The sequence below is a fragment of the Vicia villosa genome, linkage group LG5 (genome assembly GCF_029867415.1).
Source record: "Vicia villosa cultivar HV-30 ecotype Madison, WI linkage group LG5, Vvil1.0, whole genome shotgun sequence".
Taxonomy (NCBI): Eukaryota; Viridiplantae; Streptophyta; class Magnoliopsida; order Fabales; family Fabaceae; genus Vicia; species Vicia villosa.
In genome coordinates, this window is record NC_081184.1 from 54063957 (window position 1) to 54088805 (window position 24849).

Below are 24849 nucleotides of genomic sequence, written 5' to 3' on the forward strand. Positions count from 1 at the left end.
TGTTGATTTGGTTATGAATTCTCCATATTGATATATGATATGTATCTATTTAATGAGTATTTATGTGAATTGTTTTAAGTCAATAAATGTGACACCTCAAGTATGTTGTTATTTTGAGATTTTGAACTCTGATTTCTATTATAAACCGCTGGTTAGATTTGGGGTGTTACAGTGACGAACCTTGCCACACTTGAAAGATGTCACCCCATATTTGGGACAATCAATAGCACTATGTTCCTCAACACCACAATTGAAACACTTAGCCGAAGCACAAGTTCCTCCCCCACTTAGCTTTCTGCCATAACTATATTTCTTCTTATCATCATACGATATTGACCTTTGCCCTTCTTATCACCCATAGCCTTGTAGTGAGAAGCACTCTCCCTACTATCCTCATCATAAATTTGATTCTTGTTAACCAACTCCACAAAACGAGTGATCTGTTGGTAACCAATAGCCTTCTTAATGTCATGCCTCAAACCGTTCACAAACTTCAAACACTTCGACCTTTCCACATTCATAATATTGTAATGGGGACAATACTTGATCAACTCTTGGAATTTTGCAGCATACTCCGCCACAGTTCCATTTCCCTTGCTTCAACTCAAGAAATTCCACCTTTTTCTTTGCACGACAATCTTCCGGAAAATAGTTTTCCAAGAATGCATCGCAAAAAAGATCTCAAGTAATATGAATACCCTCTTCTTCAAAACTATGAGCAGTATTATCCCACCAATCCTCAACTTCGTTCTCAAGCATGTGAGTACCAAACTACACTCTCTGAGCATCTTTGCAATTCATTACTCGAAAGATCTTCTCAACCGCCTAAACCAAGTTGGAGCCTTATCAGGTTCATGCTCTTCCTCAAAGATAGGAGGATTGTTCCTCTGGAATTTCCCCAAAGCAAGACACTCATCATTTACACCATTTCTATTACCGACATTCACTTGAGGAATCTGACCAAGGGATCCAGCCAACATCCTCAATACATCAGCAATGGCATCATTGTTCCTTCCCGTAACCATTTTCCTAAGACAACCAACAACCAAAACAGTCAAAATAGTATGGATCGTGTCAGATACACAAATCTAGTACAACAGGAATAAAATACATTAATGACCTTGACCAATTGGTCGACCATGCTCTGATACCACTAATGTAACACCCCTTTTCTAACCCCAAATATAACATATTAATTACAGAGTAAAGTAATGCATTCAAACAAAGAGGCGTCACATGTTATTTTCATCACAATGAAAACCTAAAAAAAAATACCAAACATCCACTAATCATATCGTAACACAATTTCAAAATCTCATGCTTTCATAAAATATGCATATCACACGCGGAAGAATTATAATTCAAATATTTCAATGAATAAATCCCATACTATATTCATCTACCAACTTCAAATAACATATCCAATTATGTTAAAACAAATCAAAATCTAAGCAACATAGCCTTTAACAACATACCCCAACATCATATCAAATAAGATAAGATAACAACATCCAAATAATCCAAAACATGAGTTCAAAAGACCCTCCCAAGTGTTACATGATCAGAGCATTTGACTATCTACCTAATCAAAGACAAAACCAAAGCTCCTCGGTTATATCCTTGGACAAGCTACTACTCGTCAGAACCTGCACGATGTCACGATGAACATTATTCAAACATAAGGGTGAGAATTCAAATTATTATAGATAAACATAATAATGGGAAATGCAACACAACAAGAATACATTTCAAAATTCATCACTCTTCTCAAAACATGCACTCATTCACCACATATCAAGGTTTACATGTTTAGCTCATCCACCCCAGTTCCATACTCGAGTAATCATATCCAATTTGTAATTCCAACAATTGTAATTCAACGATGAAATTCACTCAAGCATACACCAACAATTCACAAATTTCCACATATATGCACGTCAATCCAAAATTGTATCCACAGAATTATATCACATAATCACACACAACAACAATTCACACCAACACGTGCGACTCAAGTGTGACTCTATGCAATACGCATGTGGATCCCTCTGTTATCATTTCTGGAAAGCCGATTGTCATTCTCTAGAGACTAGATAACCACCTCAAAGCCCCATTCTAGTTAAGCTTTCAAATATCAATCGACATTAGATTTGGGACAAGCAAATAATCTTTGTGAGATTACTCGACATTTCCACTTTCAATGACTCATGCTTGTGTAGGTGTGCAACAAAACAAGACTCATGCATTTAAGACGATCTCTACCTCTTAAGCTACATAATCATATCTTTCCAACATTGCACCACATTACACAACATGACATCAAATCAATTCTCAAGCATAAATAAGCATATAGAAATCCAACCACATATATCACGATTATTATATCATATAATACACCCATGAATATTAGCCACAATTTCATCCATCCATAACACACACTTTCATAATTACATGTTATACACATATTAACATCATAATTAAATTCAATAAGTGCTATCCAATCATATTCTATCACATAGAATATCCAATTAGATTCAATGCGCTTCAAATGGCGCATAAAAAGGAGTCACAGATCAAAAGATATGAACATTTGAATTTTCACAAAACAGGGCATATTCGCCCGGCGAAAGCATTGCTCGCCCGACGCTCTTTGGCAGAAACTTGGCCACCCTCTCGCCTGCTACGCTCATCCGACTAAGGCATGCAGGCGATGGCTCGCCCATCGAGGCAACTCACTCGCCCAATACTCCGCACATGAAATAGAAAATTGCTTATTCGAATTCAGCATTCTAGCACCAAACCAAATCCAATTTTATCCCAACAAAACTCAATGCAACAAAAATTTATCACATATTATGGGTTCTGTTAATGCCTTGATTTATGTGATTGACATGTATGTTTGGCTAAAACATAGTAGCATCAATATGTAATAGGTGTCATACCCCAAATTTGTTCTACCCTCATTTATCTGGCTCACAATCCATAAGCATACATCCATCTAGGTCATATCATTGCATACATTCATATCATTGGTACTTGATCAGAAGAAGGGATTTGAAGTTCAATAGATGATGTCATCCTTATACTCAAGATCTCTTGAAATTAAAGTTTTCTCCAGTTCATGGCATTGATGGGAGTGTGCAAGCTTGCAATTCACCTGATCACCTTAATCAGGGTTTCTTTGACCAAAGTCAATCAGTCGACTTTTTCATCAACATTTAATCAGGAGTTGATTCTATGAGTGGGAAACTTTGATATTGACCTTGTGGAAATATTCATTTGACTGAGATTAACTGGATGTTAATCAATAAAAAATTTCATCAAGAATCGGGAGAAATCAGACAGTTGACTTTTTAACATTTTGGTCAAAATCAGAAGGATTATTCAAATATTTACTTTTGGTGGATAATCGATCAAGGAAAGTCAAAGGATGAATAAAATCAGGAGTTTGATAAAAGTTTCCAAAAATAGAAAAAATCAAAAATGGAAAGTTTCATACTTAGAAAATATTTTGGCTCTTAAAAGCTTGATGAACAGTCCACTTCACCATCAGTTTACACGTGGCAAATGGCATTTTTTGGAGAAATTTCCAAATCAAAATTGTTCCTCTCATGGAGGAGAACAACTTTGAAGTTGGGCATCTTTCCATCTGAAGCTTGGTTGAAGAGATAAAGAGGTTGGAAGTGGGAAGAAACACATTGGATTCAAGTCATGATACTTAGAAAATTTATGGGCACGCTTGAACATTCTATCAAACACTTGGCGTGCCAATTTCAAGGTTTATTATAGAGGGATACAAGGGTCCATGAAATGCACTCTTGGTATGTTTCTATTCTCCTCCATGTGCTCTTTCTAATAAACCAAGAATTAAGTCATTTGGACAAATGATGAATCATTTAGGAGCTTCCAAAATCACTGCCTCACAAAGCCAAAACCTTATGTCCGGCCAAGTCATGGTTCATGCCACGCACGTGACATTTTCACAAACACATGGTGGGTTAACTTCAAGTCCAATTTTAATTCTTCACAGTTCTCCATTTTGAACAAGCTTAGTCCTAAACCAGTCTTTTCCATGTCCTCTTTCTATTGGTCCCTGGTTCACAATAATTGAGAAAGTAACAAGCAAGATATGGAGTCCCAAAGTGGTGCCCTCACAAAGGACTGTTTTAGCAAGGAATTCAGGCCAGGCCTCGGGTTACGCGCCCAAGCATCCATACAAGTGGTGTACCTCCATGTTCCAATTTATTTTGAGAGAACTCTTAGCATCATTTTCTAATCATTCCTACATAGATTTTGTTTCATCTCATCTCCTCTTCACAATGGTCACAAATTCGAGCCAAATGGTAGCCTATGGTTAAAGGTACGCATGCATGAAGTTGGTACCATGAGTGTTGTTTTAGAAGAAGCATCAATTGAGAAAAACAGGGCTGCATGTTATGAATATGCGACACCTCTTAATACCTTACCATATGTTGCCACACACAAATCCTGGGCACGTGAAAGCATGCAAAGGGCTTTCTACAAATGATAATTCTTGTGCATTAAGTTTGGTTGAGAAGCTGCGATATGCTACACCTCACCCTCACCATACATTACCATGAGATCACACTATAAAACCATGAAACTCTTCATACTTTCACTACACACTTCATTTTATCAGTTTCATTATCCTCTTCTCTCACCATTCTCTTCATTCTCTCTCTCTCTCTCTCTCTCTCTCTCTCTCTCTCTCTCTCTCTCTCTCTCTCTCTGTCTCTCTCTCTCTCTCTCTCTCTCTCTCTCCTAAAGCCTCTCTTTACTCTCTCTGAAACACAAAAGTTTGTTACGAATTGTAACAATATTTTAACCACAACCATTCACATCTTCACCGTGGCACCACCACATTCAACCACAGTGACTCTCTTGCCATCACCCTATCACCACTCTCACACCTTCATCTCTAACACCAATCAACCATAACCACCATCAACTCATCTCCACCATCATAACCTGGTTCATCACTGTTTTCTTCTCTCATCTCCAATCATCACCATCACCACAACGCCTCTAACTCGGATCTCTATCATCACCACCATTGCGCTATCAATATATTGAGCATTGGTTCATCTTGGACGACAACATCAAGGAGAGTAGCTTTTCTTTACAATGATGAATCAAGATCGAAACGGATACGTTTCTGAATCTCTCTCAACATACTAGGAATGTGCATAAATATTTGATTCTTGAAGGTGTTTCGTTATCCATGAAATAATGCGCGTTAAGATGTGTGGATTGTGTATTGGAGTTTTATGAATGCTTCTGAATGTATAGGTGTGTATTAGATTAAGTTTTGATGAACGTAGTTCATGTTAGAGCTTACAAAACCGACTCGGTTTTAGAGATAGAAGAAGAATTAAGAAAAACTAATGGTAGATTTGAACTCAGCATGGAAAATGGAAGGGAAAGTTGTTAACTTTTACGATTTCTGGGCTTTTCTATCTTGCCGCCGCCGGAGTTCCATCTGAGAAGAAGACCGGAAGTGGCGCCGACCACCGCTTGTTTTCATGGCTCACTCTTTCATGCAGCGTACGTGGCAGCATGTTATTGGTCCTCATTCCCAGCATTTTGGCTTTTGTCCCTTTCATATGATTGATACTGTGAGGTATAAACTCATGAGTGGCTGGGTGTTTGTTTTTGTCCTTATCTCACTTAAGTCTCCATATGACCAATTGACATCATTAGTCTTAATGTCACGTTTTAATATGCCACCATAATACAATAATCACATACTGCATAATAAATGAAAGTGAATGATAATAAAAAAGGCAAGTGAAATAGAATGAGTGGAAGAGTGAGCGTTGGGCCTCGTGCAACTGGGCCTATAAACGCTTCTGAATCGCACCCCTAGCCTTGCTAACACACATGTAGCATAGTGAACCCGGGCCTGAACGCCCATGCTTTCTCCACCCCCTGTTTCTGGCCCAAAATTCTCATAACATAGTTTTAGTTCATTTAAAATTGCTGATACACCCCCAGGCAGTCTAAATTTCATTTTTCTTTTAATTTTTGTTTTCTCTTACTTTTAGCTCATGATTTCTTTTTGACCCAAATATAAAAAATACATAAAATTTGTTTTTAGGCATTTTAGGGTATGTGAATAATTGTCAGAATCTTTATCGATTTTTTCTAATTGTTTTAATACCTTTAATAATTCATTTCTTTGACGATATACTTGTATTTTCTTTCTTGCTTTGATTCATTCTTTGTAAATAATTTTGGATAGAATTTTGATTGAATCCCTTTTGCTTACTTTATATGTTCCTTGATGAATCGTATAGTTTTTGTCTATTATTTTTTATGCGTTTATGCAATTTATATTGATCATTAGATTTAGATTTCCTTTGTACATAACAATAACTCTAGGTTTAGAAATTAGGTTAGTCTCCCCCCTTTCTCATCTCTTTTTCTTTTCAACATTAAAAAACTTAATAAATACCGACAAGGATCATACCGCCACTATTTTTCATAGTAGGAAAGAAATGATTGGGGCGTAGGCCCCGGTGTATTTCTTTTCTACCTAGCGGGAGAGAAATGATTGAGGCGTAGGCCTCGGTGTATTTCTTAACCGCCATTTAGAGAAACAATTGAGGTGTAGGCCTTGATGTGCGTTCTCCAAATATTAAAAAAACTCTTTTTGTATGATCTAAGTCACAAACAAACTCCCCATAAAAAACACCAACCAAAAACACTTAAAACACTTAATAAATGTTCAGATTTAAAACAAAGTAAGGAAGTGATGTGAAGCCTTGTAGTGGGTTTTCGTCATCATGGAATTACCCTAAAAAACACAAACCAAATTTTCTCTCTCTCTCTCTCTCCCTCTCTTCATTCTTAAGGGCATTGTTATTTCCGCTCGAACGCATCGTAGCTTGTCCCCTTATGCAAGAGCGCGAACGTTAACTCCGCCCAACTCAAAAACACAAAAACAAACAGAAACTTTTGAGCCGAACTATGGCGCTCTAATTCCTGAAAAGGATACGTAGGTATCAAGTCACGGGGCTTGAACGAGCACAATTGTAAATAATCCTTCTTTTCCCCGTATTTCTTTTGCATTCATTCGCATGTAGGCTAAGACATAGATTACACCCTTTAGATAGAAACAAACATAGGTGGATACCATCAAGTATGATAGGCGCGAGGGGTGCTAATACCTTCCCCTTGCGTAACCGACTCCCGTACCTAGATTCTCTAGTCGCAAGACCCCGTTCCTTCCTTTGTTAGGTTTTCTGATATTCCTTTCCCTTACGGGATAAATATATTAGTGGCGACTCTGTTCATTTTTTCGCGAGCGTACGATAATAGGATATATAGAACTTGCAAATATAAATATGAACAAAACAGGTACAACAACAAGATGTTCTGTGGAATGTTAAGACATGCACTGTGACATCGCACCTGCTAAGCTGATATAAAAAGATTCTAGATGTTATAAAACAGATCAGAATACTCTAATGGAATATTATGCAATCCTATATGGCGCAAATTTAAAGGTCAAGAGAATCAAGTAATAATCAAGTCATAATTTTGAAGAATAATTTGTTTCTAATTATGGAGACATTTTAGGAAACTTGTGATTAAAGATCTTTCTTTTAACAGAAGTTTTCTGCTGATTTGTAACAGGAAATATAGTTGTGATTGTAAGCCCAAGTCCAGTTGGGAATAGGTTATAAATAGGAAACTTTGTAACCTATTTTTCGAGGTAATCCGATTTTAAGAAAGATGTAATCATTAGGGTTAGCCGTGTAAGTGAACCACCCGAATTGTGGAATGGTCGCAAATTAAGAGCTATTTTAGGTATAAAGCGCTTTCGTAGGTAGGCCTTTAAGAGCGTTTTTGAAAGCGCTGTCATTGCTTAATGCAGTATTTTAAAGTGCAACCTGTAATTTAAGCCCCCCAATTCAACCTGTAATTTATATTTATTTTCAACCTGTAATATATTTTCAACCTGTAATATTTTCAACCTATATTTATTTTCGACCTGTAATATATTTTCAACCTGTAATATTTTCAACCATAGGTAGGACATTATATACCAATATAATACCATTATAATCCAAAATAATATATAAACAACATTATAGTTCAATTCACATGTAACTAACTCATCTCAAACAAACTAAATCTGATACATATAACTAACTCATCTCTAACAATAACTAAATCAGAATATAAGTCCGAAATGTAAAAAATCCGACGAGCGCACGGTCCTGGTCCTGCAAAGTATGAACAGAACAACACGATCAATTAAACTAACTTTGCTCAAACACAATTAAAGGCTCCAACATCTATACTTCAAATTTTCCAAGAAAACAAATTGTCATTCAGTAACATCAACAATTTCATGTGATTTGCAACTCAATCCACCAATGTAATGTGTCATCAATCCAATCTCAAATCAAACTATCAACACCACTTAACAACAACAAAAACAAACTTGATTCATATTACAACGTCATTATCGTCAAGTGATATTAAGCAAAATGAACCAACATCCACCAAAGAAACTCAAACACAAAGTCATTATCAAATTCCGCCACACAGTAATGTATTCATAAAACTTTTCACACAATAATGTATTCATACCTATATGAATAGTTGCTGAATATAAAATTGACACAATTCCTCTTTGATTTTTTCCAACTTAAGTCTCGTGTAAGAAGCAGCATAGAAGTCATCAAAGTACTACATAACAAAAACATAATATGAATGATTTAGTTAAATGTAATAAATTATAAGAAATTATTTTAAGTTATAAATCCATACCATTATTGGAATCTCTAATTGATTTGTTTGAAAGATTTCTTTCAAAAACCTCAAAACAAAGTATCCGCAATCATAACTATTTTGCTGTTGCGGAAACTACATAGAAAAACAAATAAGATTTTATAGCTGTCTTGTTTTATCAAGTAGCATAACTATTATAAGCAAAATTGTGAAAATTAATGTACCTGCACTTTGATCCAAGTAATGTTGTTTGATTTAGTCTAGGATATTTGTGCGTCTCTTTGACTTCAGAACACTTGTATTGATCTAACAAAAATATTAAAGCATATATTTAGATCAATCTCACAAATAATTAAATATATAAATATACACGAATATTTAGAACGATCTCACTTACGTATCAATCATTGACTTCATAGCCGGATAATTGGTCCACTCACCATCTACCGAATTCAGAAAATATACCACTTCTCTTATAGGGTTGATATCAAGCAACAACCAGTGTGCTCTATAAATTAAAACAAAAGTTTATATGAAAATTTTGCTATGCAAAAGAAACAAATATTAGATGAACCAAGAATGAGAAACTAACCCTACTGGTCGGGTATTATACGCCCAAAGAAACAGGCTTTCTGTATTGCCGGTGGTCAGGAATTTATCGACTAAGCGATGTCTAACTGATTTCGGTTCCATAGCAATTGTCTGTCTGCTATAATGAGCGGAAGACACGAAATGGAATCTGTTTGAAAATTCAGTTCTACGCAACACTTTGTCATACAACAACCTTAAATATAAACATTAAAAAAATTAGATTATTTTCATTGAAATGTGTAAATAAATTGTTCAACTAATTAAATAATATATTCATCGGATTAACGGATGTATGAGTGAATATTACCGACGCCTAGTTGGTCATGCGAAAAAATCTCATGCATGTCATCTAGTGCAACATTTTCGAGGTATTCAATACCAAAGACAGCTTCTCCATATTAATTTCACGGAAAGCACTTGTCGTCAAATCTGACATATCAACAAGTATTCCGAGCGTCTGCCGTTATCGAGGCATAAAAGCACCTATTTTTGTCCCTGGCTTCGAAGGACCCTTTTCCTTGGGTGGTACGCTACGAACTTGTTGTGTCACTTGTTGTGACCCCCGAGTAGATACCTAAAAATCATTTAACTTAGGTAAATTCTAAAATCATGCAGTTTTAGATTCACATCATACATTAACACTTTAAATATACCCCTTTTAGTGTGTAGCAACTTGCCCTAAAAATTAGATTTTAGAGTCGCCACCTATTCTACCAGGGCGAATAGGAAACCCTACGCAGTTAAGAGATTCTGGTAAGATTATTATAATCAGGTCAAGGGAAGGTGTTAGGCACCCTTAACCCTTTCCTAAGGTTTGCGTTTTAAGGTAAAGGTTTATGGCAAAATTATTGAGGTTAATAGCTAAAGAAATGAAAAGGGCGAAAAATGAGATTTTGAATGAATTGAAATTTTAGTGAAGGGAACCCGCCTTGTTGCCAAGTGCCTACGTACCTCCTTAGGGAGGATCAGAGTCAACGTAGTTCGGGGCAGGGTTGTACGCCTTAGGATGATATGAGGTTGTTGAAGACATTTGAGTTACCTTATCGTAGTTTTAGAAATTTGTAATTCGAAGATGAAAGGAGTGTTTTAATTATAGCGTACAACCCTAGTTTAATATGTTTCCGTTAGATGCGATGATCAATAGATTTGATCATTATAGTTAACGGATTAGATGAAGGATTGCTGACCATTCTGATCGATAGATTCGATCATCATGAACAACAAATAAAATGTACTTTAGTTTTAAATAATTAAATTACCAGTTTTACCATTATCTCTCATAATCAATAGATTTGATTATTACATGATAACGAATTTCCTTATTGTATTTTATTGCTTTATTTCTCGCCAATGCGGTCATTAGGTATGATCGCATCGAAGAGAAAATTAACCAATGATCAATTGAATAAGAATTAATATTAACAAATAAATTAATTTTTATTTTATTAAATTTATTTCTCGCCAATGCGACCATTAGATATGATCGGATCGAAGAGAAAATTAAGAAATCGATTAAACAATTATTTTAAATTAACAAAATAAATTAATTAGTTTTTTTTTTATTTTGCAAGGGGGGGTGCATGTTATTAAAGGTTAGAAATTTAGGGTGTATTAATAGCAAAGGGCTAGGCCCATTATAGTTTTCAATCCGTGTGATTTGGTGTGGTGAGGATGTATTGCGTTAGAGTGGGTAAGCAAGATCAAGACCGTCTGATCTAGATCCTATGGCCTGCATGTCTTGCTGGTTGAAGGTGTATGGTAAAGGGAGAGCACACTGAATCATGTTCAGTGATGCTTTCCAAGTGTCCATGGGAGGACTGTCGCACGCTCGCGAAAAATGAACAGAGTCGCCACCAATATATTTATCCCATAAGGGAAAGGAATATCAGAAAACCTAACAAAGGAAGGAACAAGGTCTCGCGACCAGAGAATCTAGGTACGGGAGTCGGTTACGCAAGGGGAAGGTATTAGCACCCCTCGCGCCCATCGTACTCGATGGTATCCACCTATGTTTGTTTCTATCTAATGGGTGTGTACTATGTCTACGTCTAAATGCGAATGAATGCAGAATGTAGGGAAAATAAAGAATTGTACTCGCACGGGCCCTACCCCGCTGCCTACGTATCCTTTTCAGGAATCAGAGTTACCGTAGCTCGGCTCACGATTTTCTGTTTGTTTTTGTGTTTTTTAATTGGGCGGAGTCAACGTTCACGTTCTTGCATAAGGGACGACCTACGATGCGTACGAACGGAAATGACATTGCCCTTAGGTGCCAACGAGGCAAAAGAAAAAGAAATGCTTGGTTTGTGTCTTTTAGGATAGATGAGTGATGAACAGTTCCCAATACCGGGCCACTCACCACTTTCTCTACTTTGCTTTAGTCTGAACCATTGTTAGATGTTTTAAAGTGTTTTTGGTTGTGTATTTTTTAAGGGAATTCACTTCACGATTCGACTCACATAAAATGTATAATGATCGAGAAGCAGATTAGGGAATGAATCCCACTCACTTCCATCCCATTATGTAATGTTTGAGAAACAGATTAGAGAATGAATCTCACTCATTTTTCTCCCATTAATTAATGTTTGAGAAACAGATTAGGGAATGAATCCCACTCGTTTCTCTCCCATTAATTAGTGACTGAGAAACAGATTAGGGAATGAATCCCACTCGTTTCTATGCCACTAAGTGATTGAGAAACAGATTAGGGAATGAATCCCATTCATTTCTCTATCACTTTCTTAATGTGATTCGCATCTTCCTTTTATTAAGCATTTTAAAAGAGTTGAAAAGAAAAAGAATGCAATGGGGGACTAACCTATTCTCTAATCTAAGTTATTCTAATCTATAATTGGCCCTAAGGTTGAGGATAACTATCCTATCTCAATTCCCTCTTAACAAAGAAGGAAGAGTCTAAGGGAACATGGCAAGCATATAGTAAGAAATAAGCAACACCAAAGCATGAAATAAGAGGCTAAGCATGAAAATGGGAGATGAAAGTTCTAGATCAGTAGCAACCCAAGGAATTGAGTGTCTCAAGTCAAACATAAAAGCATCATGGAAACACACAAAAGTATTCACAAAAAGTTACCAAAGCATCGCATGAATCGTTACTTATCAATTAGCGAACAAACATCATTTAATCGAAGCAAAAGCAAGTGAACACATGGTCTAAGATTGAAGTCAGTAGCAAACTCATTCATTTAGTTCCAATATCCTATGTTAATCTATATTAGTCAATTAGCATGAAGCAATACAAAATTCTAACCAAAACTAGACAACATTAGGTCAATACTAGCTAAACGGCTTCAAATCGTGAATGAAGTTAGAAACATGTAACCAAATGGTACAAGTCAGTAGCAAATAGCCTTTACTAGATGCCTAAACACTCACAAAATCATGCCAAGGAGTTTCACACAAAATTACGGGTCATTTGTACCCGTTACGGGACGATCGTCAATCAAAAACAAGTTATTTACATGTGAGAAAGAAAAATCAAGTAAAATAGGAAAACATGATATAAAATTTTCAATTCCAGGTCTTAGGACTTCTAGACATCCCTAATTATATGTACAAAAGGGAACCAACATTGTTTCATGAATGCATTTCAATTTGAGAGCACAAACGTCACAATTGTCTAATGGAAACGCATGTTAATCGAGTTAAACAAAGCTAACCAAATACCAATCAAAACAAAGAATTAGGAGTTCATTCTTTTATACACAACATAATGGGTTAGTCTACATAAATCATACAAAAACTGGTGGTTAAATTCTGTTCCTAAAGTGTTGAACGAAATTACTTTGCAAAATCTATCAAAGCATGAAGGAATATGAACACATCTAAGAAAAAGATTTATTAGAAATAGAAAAACAATTCTAAATATCCTAAAGAAAATATTAAAATTATGTACACACATAAAACTATCTAAAACATATTTTTGTTCATTTTTTATTTGTAAGAAAACTGAATTATGGGCTAAAAGTTAAAGGGAAACAAGTTTTAAAACAAAGCCTAAATCTGCCTAAGCCAGGGGTGCATTAGCGAAAAGAAAAGAACTGAAATTATACTATGGCGTGCGTTGGGCCCAACGAATGGGGGTGTGGAAAGCAGCGTTAGCGCTAGGCCCAGTCAATACAGCCTATTATTCTATTTCATTTTATTTTGCATGTGGGTCATTTATTTTGTGACATAGCATTAACATGTAACGCACATACATACAAATCAATTGGGCAGTAAAATTTTAAGTCACTACAAGACAAAGCGTAGCCCCAGCCAATGGTATCGTGACAACGCGACGTCCAATCATTTTAATAAAACAAAAAAAACTCACAATGTATGGGAGCAGGAGCCACTCACACGTTGCCACATAAGCTCAACGTGAAGGAAGAAGCATACAAACCCTCGCCGGACCGTGGCCGCTCCGGTCATCTTCTCCGGCGGCTCACGATGGAGGTCCATTCACAATTTCCAGAAATCGAAACAAAAAGCATTAACTTGCTCGGATTTTCGCATAGATTCTAGATCCGATCTCAGTTTTGTCCAAATCACACTCTAACATTACGAACATAAACCACAAGATTATGCCACAACTCAACGGCTTTCACGAGACGATCCCGAACTATCCTAAATGACTAGTGCAATTCACAGAAACAAGATGCAATGAATATATACAAGGAAACATGCGCGTATGCTATACGTCAATGGCGATCGAGATCTGAACGAACAACATAACTAGCAAACACTATACGGAGCTAACATGGAAGTTGAGAGTTTAGAGAGATTCAGGAGCCACACTTGATCGAATTTAACATTTCCAGAAAGCTCCTCTACGCTCTGTTGTTCTTGATGTGAATAGCGATGATTCCAGTCGATGCGAACCGTTTCATTTTGCTTTCTTTGATTATGGTGGTTGATAGTGATTGTTGGGAGTTGGTTTGAGAATGGTGACGAATAGGTTATGGATGAAGGCGGTGGTTGTTGATCGGAGAAGATGGTTATTGGTGGAGGAGATTGATGAAGATGGTGAAGGTTGCAGCGGTGGTTCACGGTGGTTGCAGTAGAGGTAGGTGGTGGTTGAAGAAGGTAGAAGAGTTTGTTACAGTTTGTAACAACTCTTAGGGAGTGTGTGAGGGATGAGGGAATCGGAGAGAGAGGAGAGATATGGCTGTGAAAAAAAAAGTGGAAGGAATGAGAGTGTGTACTATAATTCGTGAAGGGTTTTGATTTATATAGTGGGGATGCATGGGTATTATGGTGGAGTCGCATGTAGGGTAGCATTTCTCTCACAAACTTAGTGAACAAGGGTTCTCCATATTTGGTAAGCTTTGGCATGCCTTTCACGTGTTCATATTATGCATGGTTTAATGAAGAGATGGCTGAGCTACTACTTGCATGCATGCTGCAGGAATTTGCAAAAAATGAGCCTTTTACCTCATGCCCAAACATCACCCATGGTGCCAACTTTACATGCCTACAACTCTAGCTATGGCTCACTATTTGCTTCAATTTTGGGCTTGTTGTGAAGAGGACATGGAATTGAATAACTTTGATGTTTGGAAGTTGTTGATATGAGGTTTGGAACATGCTAAGAAATGCACTCAGACATCACTTGGCATAGCTGATCCCGTTTTGTACGCAGACTTAGATTTTTGACTCACATTCATGGCGAAATCGTGACTTGGCCAGGGCACTACTTTGGGCTCTCATATCTTGATCCACACGCGTCCAAAATCAATGCTCTTGAGCTCATTGGATAGATGGCACGACGAAGAGTAGTTAGAGACCGAGCTTGCCCAACATGGAGACTTGTGGAGGAAGAAATTTGGATCTAAATCCAACCCACCACGTGTTTGTGGAAATGTCTCGCGCGTGCCCTGGAATTCTGCCCAGCCGGATACAAGACTTTGGCTCTACGAAACAGCAACTTTGGGAGCTTGTAATTGTTTCAATGTTTATCCAATTGCCATGATCCTTGTTTCATTTTATAGAAGGCATGGAGGATAAGAGATTCATACCACGTTTGTACTTTATGGTCCTTTATATTTCTCTAAAATCAACCTCAAAGTCAGCACACCACGTGCTCGATGGAATGTGTCTCGCATGCCTAGCATTGTGCCCAACCTTATGACTTGAGTGAATGTAATTCTGAAAACTTCAACTCTCAATATCTCTTGATCCAAGCTTCAAATGGAAAAAACTCCCAACTAGAGAGTTGTAGAGGGCTATGATTTGAACACTTTTGATGTTGAGCTTGTCTTAAAATCCTGCCATTTTCAACATGATAATTGGACCTGAAGTCAGCTGCTCAGCCAATTGGAAGTTCACTCAAAAATTCTTTAAGTGTAGAACTTTCCACTTTTGGCAAGTTCCCATTTCAACTAAATTTCCAAATTTGGCAGTTTTGATTATTTCTTGATTTTTCTCATTTCTTTGACTTTCTTTGACCGATTTTCCACCAAAAGTCAATATCTGAATAATTCTTCTAATTTTGACCCAAAAGTCAACTGTTCTGATTTTCTCTGATTATTGATGAAATTCCCGATTAAATTTTCTCCCGTCAAATCCAGTCAAATAAACACGTCCAAATACTCAATGTGAAAGCTTCTCCCTCATAAAATCTCTTCCTGATTAAATGTTGACCAGAAAGTCAACTGGTTAACTTTGGTCAAAGAAACCCTGATTTGGGAGACCAGGTGATTTGCAAGCCGGTATCCTTCAACCAATGCCTTGACTTGAGACAGAGAGAAACCCTAATCTGGGAGGACTTCCTTGAACATAGAACCACATGATTACCTCAGATCCACACATCTGGTAGGAAATTCCTTGCCACAAAAGTTCTTTCCTGCTGGTCTTTGGTTGATACCAGTGATATGCATGCATGGGTATGGATTATGACCTAAGTGATGTATGTATATGAATGCAAAGCCTAAGCCAGTTAGAAGTTAAAGGGTAGGACAAATTTGGGGTATGACAAGGACAAGTGGTGAAGATCTGACGTCCCAAGGAGAATTAACCAAGACAACCCCATTTTCTCTCATTTGCTCATTCTCGTTCTCTCTCTTCGTCTCTCTCTCTCTCTAAACTCTCTCTTTGTTTCTCTCACCCCACACAAACCCAAACCCAGAAACAACCCCACAACCATCGTCGCCCGCCCCTCACCACCCGCAAAACCTACCGTAAAACCCAGAACCCGATGAAGATTCCGATGAATCTTCATCGTCCCCACCCCAGATCTTCACACCCGAACCCAGATTATCCAGAAACTTCCATCAACCCTATGAACCCTAACCTCAATCTTCAACCCAAGAACCCTAACCCTAGTTTTTAAGAACCCTAACCCTTATCAATTTTCCAGAAAAATGAGCAAACCAAGAAACACACATGCAAACAACAATCAGAACCCTAAGATAAGTTTGGATTTAGGCTTACCTTCGATCTTGACTTTTGGAACGTGTATGCTCCCTCCTTGATCCCTATTTTTCTTCTTGTTTGCAGGTTTGAAGGTGCCCCAAGGATGAAAATGAAGATCAGGGTTCGCGGCCAACGACTCTCCAATCTCTGCTTTCAATTTCCCTTTTTGTTTTTTTCTTTTAGTTTTAGGGTTCTTAATTTATAGTCTTTTAGGTTAGATTAGTTTAGGAAATATTAGATTAGATTTAAGTTTTGATTTGATTCGTTTCAGATTTGATTTACATTTTTTAGTTTGTAAATTGATTGTAAACGAGATATTGTAAGATTCATATTTTATTGAAATATTTGATTTTGTTTAAGTTTGATTGCTTAGATTATTTGATGATTCGGATTCATTTGATTCATGCATGGGCCTGGGCAAGAAATGAATTGGGGTTTCACGAGGTTGATGGAGGCGCGGCTAGGGTTTCTGCGTGAGGTTGGGGAAGGTGAACAGTGGTCGGGTTGGGTTTGACCCAGTCCACTACCCCTGATCCATACGACCTGGACCCCACATGCTTGGTTAAACTGTTTTGGGCCCAATACCACTACCGGTCCAATAACCGTAATTGACTCCTTCCCCTTAATTAATTAAATCAATAGTATAATTAATCAATTTAATTAATAAACCTATTAATCATGTAATAACCAATAATAATAATAATAAACAAATAATATTAATCCAAACATCAATAATATTAATAATAACAATACTACCACCCCAATAAAAATAAATTAAACCTAACATTTAATTATGATTATAATAATAAGAATCCAAGTAAAAGTAAACTATCCAAACAATCAAAACCTTATAATATTTATGGATTGGGCCAAATGATTGGGCCCAAATAACTGCTAATTACACATCCTTATTTAATTAAAGATGGTTTTATGAGAGATTGGGTTTAACAATAGATATGTTAAACCCCATAACTCTTACTTTTAACACTCTTAGCAAATTAAAAGATGTGAATCGTATCGGGTAAATTTTGGGGTATGACAGCTGCCCCTATTTAATTATCTTGGATTGAATGGCGTGAGAATACGCAGGTCTCACGCTTTTCGGATCAAAGAGTTGTTAAATAATGGAAGACCCCTAAATTTACCTTGGATTATGAAATAAGGTGATTGTCTTGCTAACGCCTGAGACTTACATAGCGAAGACTCGCAGTTTATTATGTAGAAGATAGTCAACTTGCTATAGTGCTAGCAAGCTTTCGTAGTTTGTGAACCCCACTTACCATAGTTCTAGTAAGTCTTCGTAGTTTGTAAACCTAGAAGGATCACTTGCTATAGTTCTAGCAGGCTCACTTGCACCAATAGGAGTCACTTGCCTTGGTTCGGGCAAGTTTACCTGCACCAATAGGAGTCACTTGCCCTGGTTCGGACAAGTGTACCTGCACCAATAAGAGTCACTTGCCATGGTTCTGACAAGTTTACCAGCACCAATAGGAGTCACCTGCCCTGGTTTGGACAAGTGTACCTGCACCAATAGGAGTCACTTGCCATGGTTCTGACAAGTTTACCTGTATAGAAGATTGTTTTGTAAATGCATATGCATTATGCGTATGCACATGACCTTGTTGTTTGTATAATGTAGATGTATGGATGTTTACACATGTGAATGTTGCGTGTATGCAAATGAGTACGTATGTAGGATAACTCCAACGTCTTATCTCCTTATCACCCATTGAATTTGTTTAACCTTTCCGAGCTGTTTGCGAATCCTAGTTCAGATTGTACTTGAATGATCCTTTGATAATATTCTTTGTAAGAGAATCGTGGTAGATTAGAGTGATCGTAGTGTAAGGCGTATGTAGCCTTCCGGCGGTTTCATAATTTTATTCCGTTGCTTTTGTATTTAAAATTTGTAAGCTTCTCATATTAAATCCAAGTTAAAGTTTATGAAAAAAATTTATCCTTTGCAAATGGTATTGAAATGACGCGAAAGCGTAGTATGAAAGAGAAAGAAAATCTTTATTGATATTGCCTTAAATCGGCGAATGTACAAAAATGTGAAAAAGAAAATGACAAATAGAAATGATATTAATACTGCCGTTGCTCTTTTGTTATCGAGGTTCCCAGTAATCCTTTGACCTTACAAGTAGATGATTGCACGAATCCTTATCCTTCGTAGTTTGCCTTTGGCTCATAACCTATAATCCTGCTTTTGCTAGACGTAATAGTTCTTGACCGCATCAGAATTTATTAGGTGCGGTAGCTCATCCCCATCCATTGTAGTGAGGACAAGTGCTCCTCTTGATAATATCGTTTTTACGATATATGGACCTTCGTATTAAGGTGTCCACTTTCCACGGGCGTCAAGTCGAGGTAGTAGGATTTTCTTGAGGACGACATCACCTTCTTTGTAAGTTCGAGGACGGACCTTTTTATCGAACGCCTTTTTCATTCTTTTCTCATAGAGTTGCCCGTGACACAAAGCTGTCAGTCACTTTTCTTCAACGAGATTAAGCTGATCAAAACGAGTTTTTACCCATTCTGATTTATCTAATTTTGTATCAGCCAGGACCCTTAACGAAGGAATCTCCACTTCGATGGGGAGGACTGCTTCCATACCGTAAACCAAAGAGTATGGTGTTGCTCCCGTGGATGTGCGCACCGAGGTTATGTAACCATGTAGGGAGAAGGGAAGCATTTCGTGCCAATCCTTGTATGTTTCACCATCTTATTCGCAGCTTCAACAACGCCGTTCATCTTAGGCCTGTATGGTGAAGAATTGTGATGCTCGATCTTGAACTCCTCACACAGCTCCTTCATCATGTTGTTGTTTAGATTCGACCCATTATTAGTGATGATCCTGTTGGGAACCCCATACCGACAAATGATGTTATGCTTAATGAAACGGGTGACTACTTGTCTTGTTACGTTGGTGTAAGAAGTTGCTTCAACCCATTTGGTGAAGTAATCTATGGAAACCAATATGAATCAGTGTCCATTAGAGGCTTTTGGTTCGATCATCCCTATCATGTCAATCCCCCACATTGCAAATGGCCACGGTGAACTCATCACATTTAACGGATTTGGCAGCATATGTATTTTGTCAGCATAAATCTGGCATTTGTGACATGTTCTTGCGTATTAGAAATAATCAACTTCCATTGTCAACCAGTAATATATCGCTCGCAGTATTTTTCTCGCCATTGAATGTCCATTTGCATGAGTTCCGAAGGTTCCTTCGTGTACTTCTTTGATAATCTCATTGGCCTCATTTTTATCCACACGCCTTAGTAACACCGAGTCATAATTCCGTTTGTATAGGACATTCCCACTCAGGAAGAACTTGGCTGCCAACCTCCTTAGTGTCTTTTTGTCAATCGTAGAGGCATTCTCTGGGTATTCTTATTTCTCCAAGTACCTTTTAATATCGTGGTACCAGGGTTTGTCATCAGGTTGCTCCTCAATTGTGAGACAATAGGCAGGCTCATCAAAGTGTCTAAACGTTATCCGTGGTTCGTGGTTCGGCGAAGTTACCTTGAACATAGAGGAAAGCGTTGCCAGTGCATCAGCCAGTTGATTCTCTTCCCTTGGGATGTGAGTGAAAATGATTGTCTCAAACTCAGCCATTAACTCCAGTATGAGATCCCAATATGGGATTAGCTTTGTGTCATATCTCAATTTTTGACCCTAAGATCATACATCATTTGCATTTCAATCATCAATCAAGATCACAATCTTGAGGTATCATTTTGTCCTTGAGGGGAACCATCAAGCATTTATATTTGTCTAATTTGTTTTACACTAACCAAAATCCAAAAAATATGTACTTTGTCTCTTTGTTTATATTTTACAGGTAAAAGATCGGACAAAAATCAAAACAGTGCAAGAAGAAAATTTTCGAAAATTTGAAGGTGGAAATCGATTTACCCATATGGGAAATCGATTTACTGGGGAGAAAATTCAAAAAATATAGATGGAAGCATGACATCATTTTTGGCACCTATTTTCTTTGATCATTTTTGTCATTTTACCAATTTTTCACCTCACCAAAATTAATTCCCTTCATTAAACCCTTTTAAACCCCATTTTACCAATTAAACATCAATTAAACACAAGGTTAATTACAAAGTGCACAATGACGAAATTGCCACTACTCTTGCTCCAATCCTATAAATAGAGGTCTCTACTCCCTCATTTCACAAGCTTAGAAAGCCAATAAAACTCTTGCAATTTCTCTCTTCATCCCTACCAAATTCACCAAAGCTCTTTTTCTTTCATAAAGTTTGTGAGTCACATCTTGAACCTCACAAACTTTGAGCTAAACCACCATCCATTTCACTCTTTTTTTCTTCAATTGTTGAGAGATCAAGATTTGTGTTGGTGATTCTTGAAGTGGATCTAAGTTTTGTTCAAGATTTGGTAATTTTCTTCATCCTTTTTCATCTATCATAATGTGATTCGTTTGTGCTTGTGTGTGATGCATATTTGATGCTATATTGGTCCTATTTGATGGTGAATTGATGAAAAATTCGTGCTCCAATTAATATGTGATCATAAGGTGTTTGTATGTTTGTTTAAGTCAAGTTTTATGCTTCCTAATGCTGATTTTTTGAAAGCTGCGCGCATGAAATCCATTTCCCTCTGTAGGAAATCGATTTCCACCTTGTTTTTATGCAAAATTTGAACTCTGCACTCAGGAAATCGATTTCCTACAAAGGTAAATCAATTTCCAATGAGGCAGAATGCTTTTTTTGCCTTTTTTATGCTTGTTTTGCCTTCCTTCATCCTCCACTTCATTAATATCATTGGATCTAGGATGTTGATAGGTTTGAAATGACCAAATCCATAATATTAGATGAATGATATTAATGATAGTGTGAGTTGATTTTACTTTATGCATTTTTATTCTTCTTCTTCTTCTCTTTTTTCTTTTGATCGATGAAAGTCTTAATACCTTGAGAATTCTTATGGATTCTTGGTAAAGACTAGATCGTTACCTATTTTCTTTTCGTGCGGTATTGCTTTCGGAGAGTGATCTATATATCGTTTCTCTCGCATGCATTAGCATACAAAGTTTTGACCGGCCTCATTTTAGGGTGATTTCTACATAAATCACTTGGCGATCTGCTTAACATAGCGCAATATTTCATGTCCCGAATCAAAAAGATCAAACATGGAAGAGAATTGTATGCGGTTGATTTAAGACTTATGGAAGTTTATCGTGTAGTCGCTATGGTTTTTTCAAGCTTCTGATAAATTTCTATCGTGTAGTCGCTATGATTTTAGCATACTTTACTTTTATGCTAAAACACTAATAAATAACAAAGATCTAAAAAACGCTTAAGGTTCTTTCGGACTATTGGTTACTATCCCTAGCATTTTGGAAACTTGGACTTATGGACTTATTACCTCTGGACCCTTATTCTGTTATTACTCTATTGTTATTCTGTCTGTCTGGCATTGGATTGTTGTATGTTTGTATATGCAGGTATTTCCTTGAAAGTCCTTGATGGTTAATTCCAAGGCATTGATATAAGGATTTTACCTAAAAAACAGCCGTTACTCTGTCAGATTTTCGTCAGAATTTTAATGTGCTTAATGCAAAGTTGTGCTAAAGTCAATAAGTTCATATGGATCCCCAAGTGATAATGTGTTGGTTTAGTTTAGATATTTCAAAGGATGGGAAATCTACCTTGACTCTTAATTTCAAGTGTTGGCTTCTTATTTCGGTTAGACCGTTTCTTTCCTTAGCTTTTATTTTACGCACTAGGGTAGCCTCTTCGTCTCTTGCCCCATTCTTTAAAAAATTTTCTTCAAAAAGTCTCTTGCCCCATTCTTATTTCGGTTAGACCGTTTCTTCCCTTTTTACAAAATTTTCTTATGTTTGCAACCCTTTTAAAAACCTTTCTTTAAAAATATCTTTTGCCCTTTAGTTGCTTTTCTTCAAAAGTTTAGACACGACTAATTGTTGAAACGAATGGTGATACCCCACGATTTTGAAATTGATTGATATAATGAGATCTTTTCCGTGTGAGAGATCTAGTGGCATACTCGTTGATTTCTATCCGAGTTTGAGCCCTTCTTTCATTTGCGATGCAAAGAACTCGTTTGTTCTCATGCTCAAGATCAATGGCTGAGTATTTCTATCCGACGACGATAAAGTGTTTATTCGTTTTTAAAACGTTTTCCCTTTTGAGCGGAACTACATTAGTTCTGACTTCTCCATTACACCGAGGAGGTATGTAGGCACAAGGCTTAATGCCTTGCCTAGCTTATTTTAAAAATAAAACAAACCCTTTTTTAGCTCACACGACACAGATTTTCAAAAAGGTTCCTGTGGAGTACAACATATATGAGGGGTGCTTAAAACCTTCCCCTTGTATAATCAACACCCGTACCTAAGATCTATTCTTTTTGTTTTAAAAAACAAACTTTGGGTTTTCTTCGTTCTTTTCCCTTTTCCTTTGGAAATAATAAAGCGCGGTGGCGATTTTTATTGAAATATTGAGTCGAGTCAATGTAATGGCTCCGATCTCAGATTTTCCCCGCTACACTTTGCATCCCAAGTATCCCATTCTTTATTGACTTGGTTGATTACCAGTGCTGAATCCCCATACACCTCGAGTAGTTTAATCTTAAGATCGATTGCAGCTTCTAACCCCAATATGCACGCTTCGTATTCTGCAATATTGTTGGTGCAGTCAAAGCATAGTCTTGCACTGAAAGGTAAGGGACGATTGTCAGGAGATGTCAAGACTGCTCCTATACCATGTCCCAGTGCATTTAAGGCCCCATCCAACATAAGTGTCCATATTTCCACTGGTCCAGGCCCTTCGTCGGGTCCTGGTATTTCGTAGTCCCTCACCACCATAATGTCCTCGTCGGGAAAGTCAAATTTCATAGACTGGTATTCTTCGAGGGGTTGGTGAGCCAGATGTTCTACCAGCACACTCCCTTTTATTGCTTTTTGAGTGACTTATTGTATGTCGTATTCTGACAGTAATATTTGCCACCTTGCGATTCTACCTGTGAGAGCCTGTTTTTCGAACACGTACTTCAAAGGATCCATCCTCGATATCAACCATGTGGAATGGTTCAGCATATATTGCCTTAGACGTTTGGAGGCCCATGCTAGGGCACAACATGTCTTTTCCAATATTGGTGAATACCGAGATTCGCAATCCGTGAATTTCTTGCTAATATAGTAAATAGCGTGCTCTTTTCTGCCTATTTCATCCCGTTTCCCCAATACACATCCTATAGACCTTTCGAGAACTGTGAGATACATGATTAGTGGTCTCCCTGGTACGAGAGGTATGAGTATTGGTGGTTCTTGTAAGTATCCCTTTATAGCTTCGAAGGCTACTTGACAATCGTCGTTCCACTTGATCGGCTGATCTTTCCTTAGTAACTTGAATATAGGCTCACACGTGGCTGTTAAATGTGAGATGAACCTTGAGATGTAATTCAATCGACCCAAGAACCCACGAACTTCTTTTTCTATCCTCGGAACCGACATTTCTTGTATAGCCTTCACCTTGTCGGGATCTACCTCTATGCCTCGCTGGATCACAATGAATCCAAATATCTTTCCTGACCTTACACCGAATGTACACTTGTTCGGGTTTAAACTTAGCTTGAACTTCTTTAAGCGCTCGAACAATTTCTGCAGGTGTACAATATGCTCTTCTTTCGTATAAGATTTAGCAATCATATCATCCACGTATACTTCGACCTCCTTGTGAATCATGTCATGGAACAGTGTGACCATGGCTCGTTGATATGTTTCCCATGCGTTTCGTAACCCAAAAGGCATTACCTTGTAGCAGAAAGTGCCCTGGATGTCATGAAGGTTGTTTTCTCCATGTCTTCGGGAGCCATGTTGATTTGATTAATACCCAGAGAACCCATCCATGAAGGAGAACACCGAAGCTTGCGCCGTATTGTCTACCAGTACATCTATGTGTGGTAGTGGAAAGTCGTCTTTCGGACTTGCTTTGTTTAGATCCCTGTAGTTCCACACATGCGTACCTTCCCGTCTTTCTTAGGAACTAGCACTATGTTGGCAATCCATGGTGGATAGTA

General features: G+C 37.4%; 1 protein-coding gene across 1 annotated transcript; it reads right to left on the reverse strand.

Annotated features, from left to right (window-relative positions):
• Nucleotides 1-287: 287 nt before the first annotated feature.
• LOC131604673 (uncharacterized) lies at nt 288-24645 on the reverse strand. Its single transcript, XM_058877100.1, has 3 exons — nt 24584-24645; nt 805-1029; nt 288-597 (listed from the first exon to the last, which is right to left on the reverse strand). The coding sequence occupies exons 1-3, from the start codon at nt 24643-24645 to the stop codon at nt 288-290; spliced, it is 597 nt and encodes a 198-aa protein (XP_058733083.1).
• Nucleotides 24646-24849: the final 204 nt, after the last annotated feature.

Bases quoted from the DNA above. Each gene is read 5' to 3' on its own strand.
- LOC131604673 (XM_058877100.1), bottom strand. From the start codon at position 24,645: ATGGCTCCCGAAGACATGGAGAAAACAACCTTCATGACATCCAGGGCA. The intron at 1,030-24,583 runs GTAATGCCTTTT...TGGTTGTCTTAG, and splicing joins AGGGCACTTTCTGCTACAAG to GAAAATGGTTACGGGAAGGA. The intron at 598-804 runs GTAATGAATTGC...CTTGAGTTGAAG, and splicing joins CGGTTGAGAAGATCTTTCGA to CAAGGGAAATGGAACTGTGG.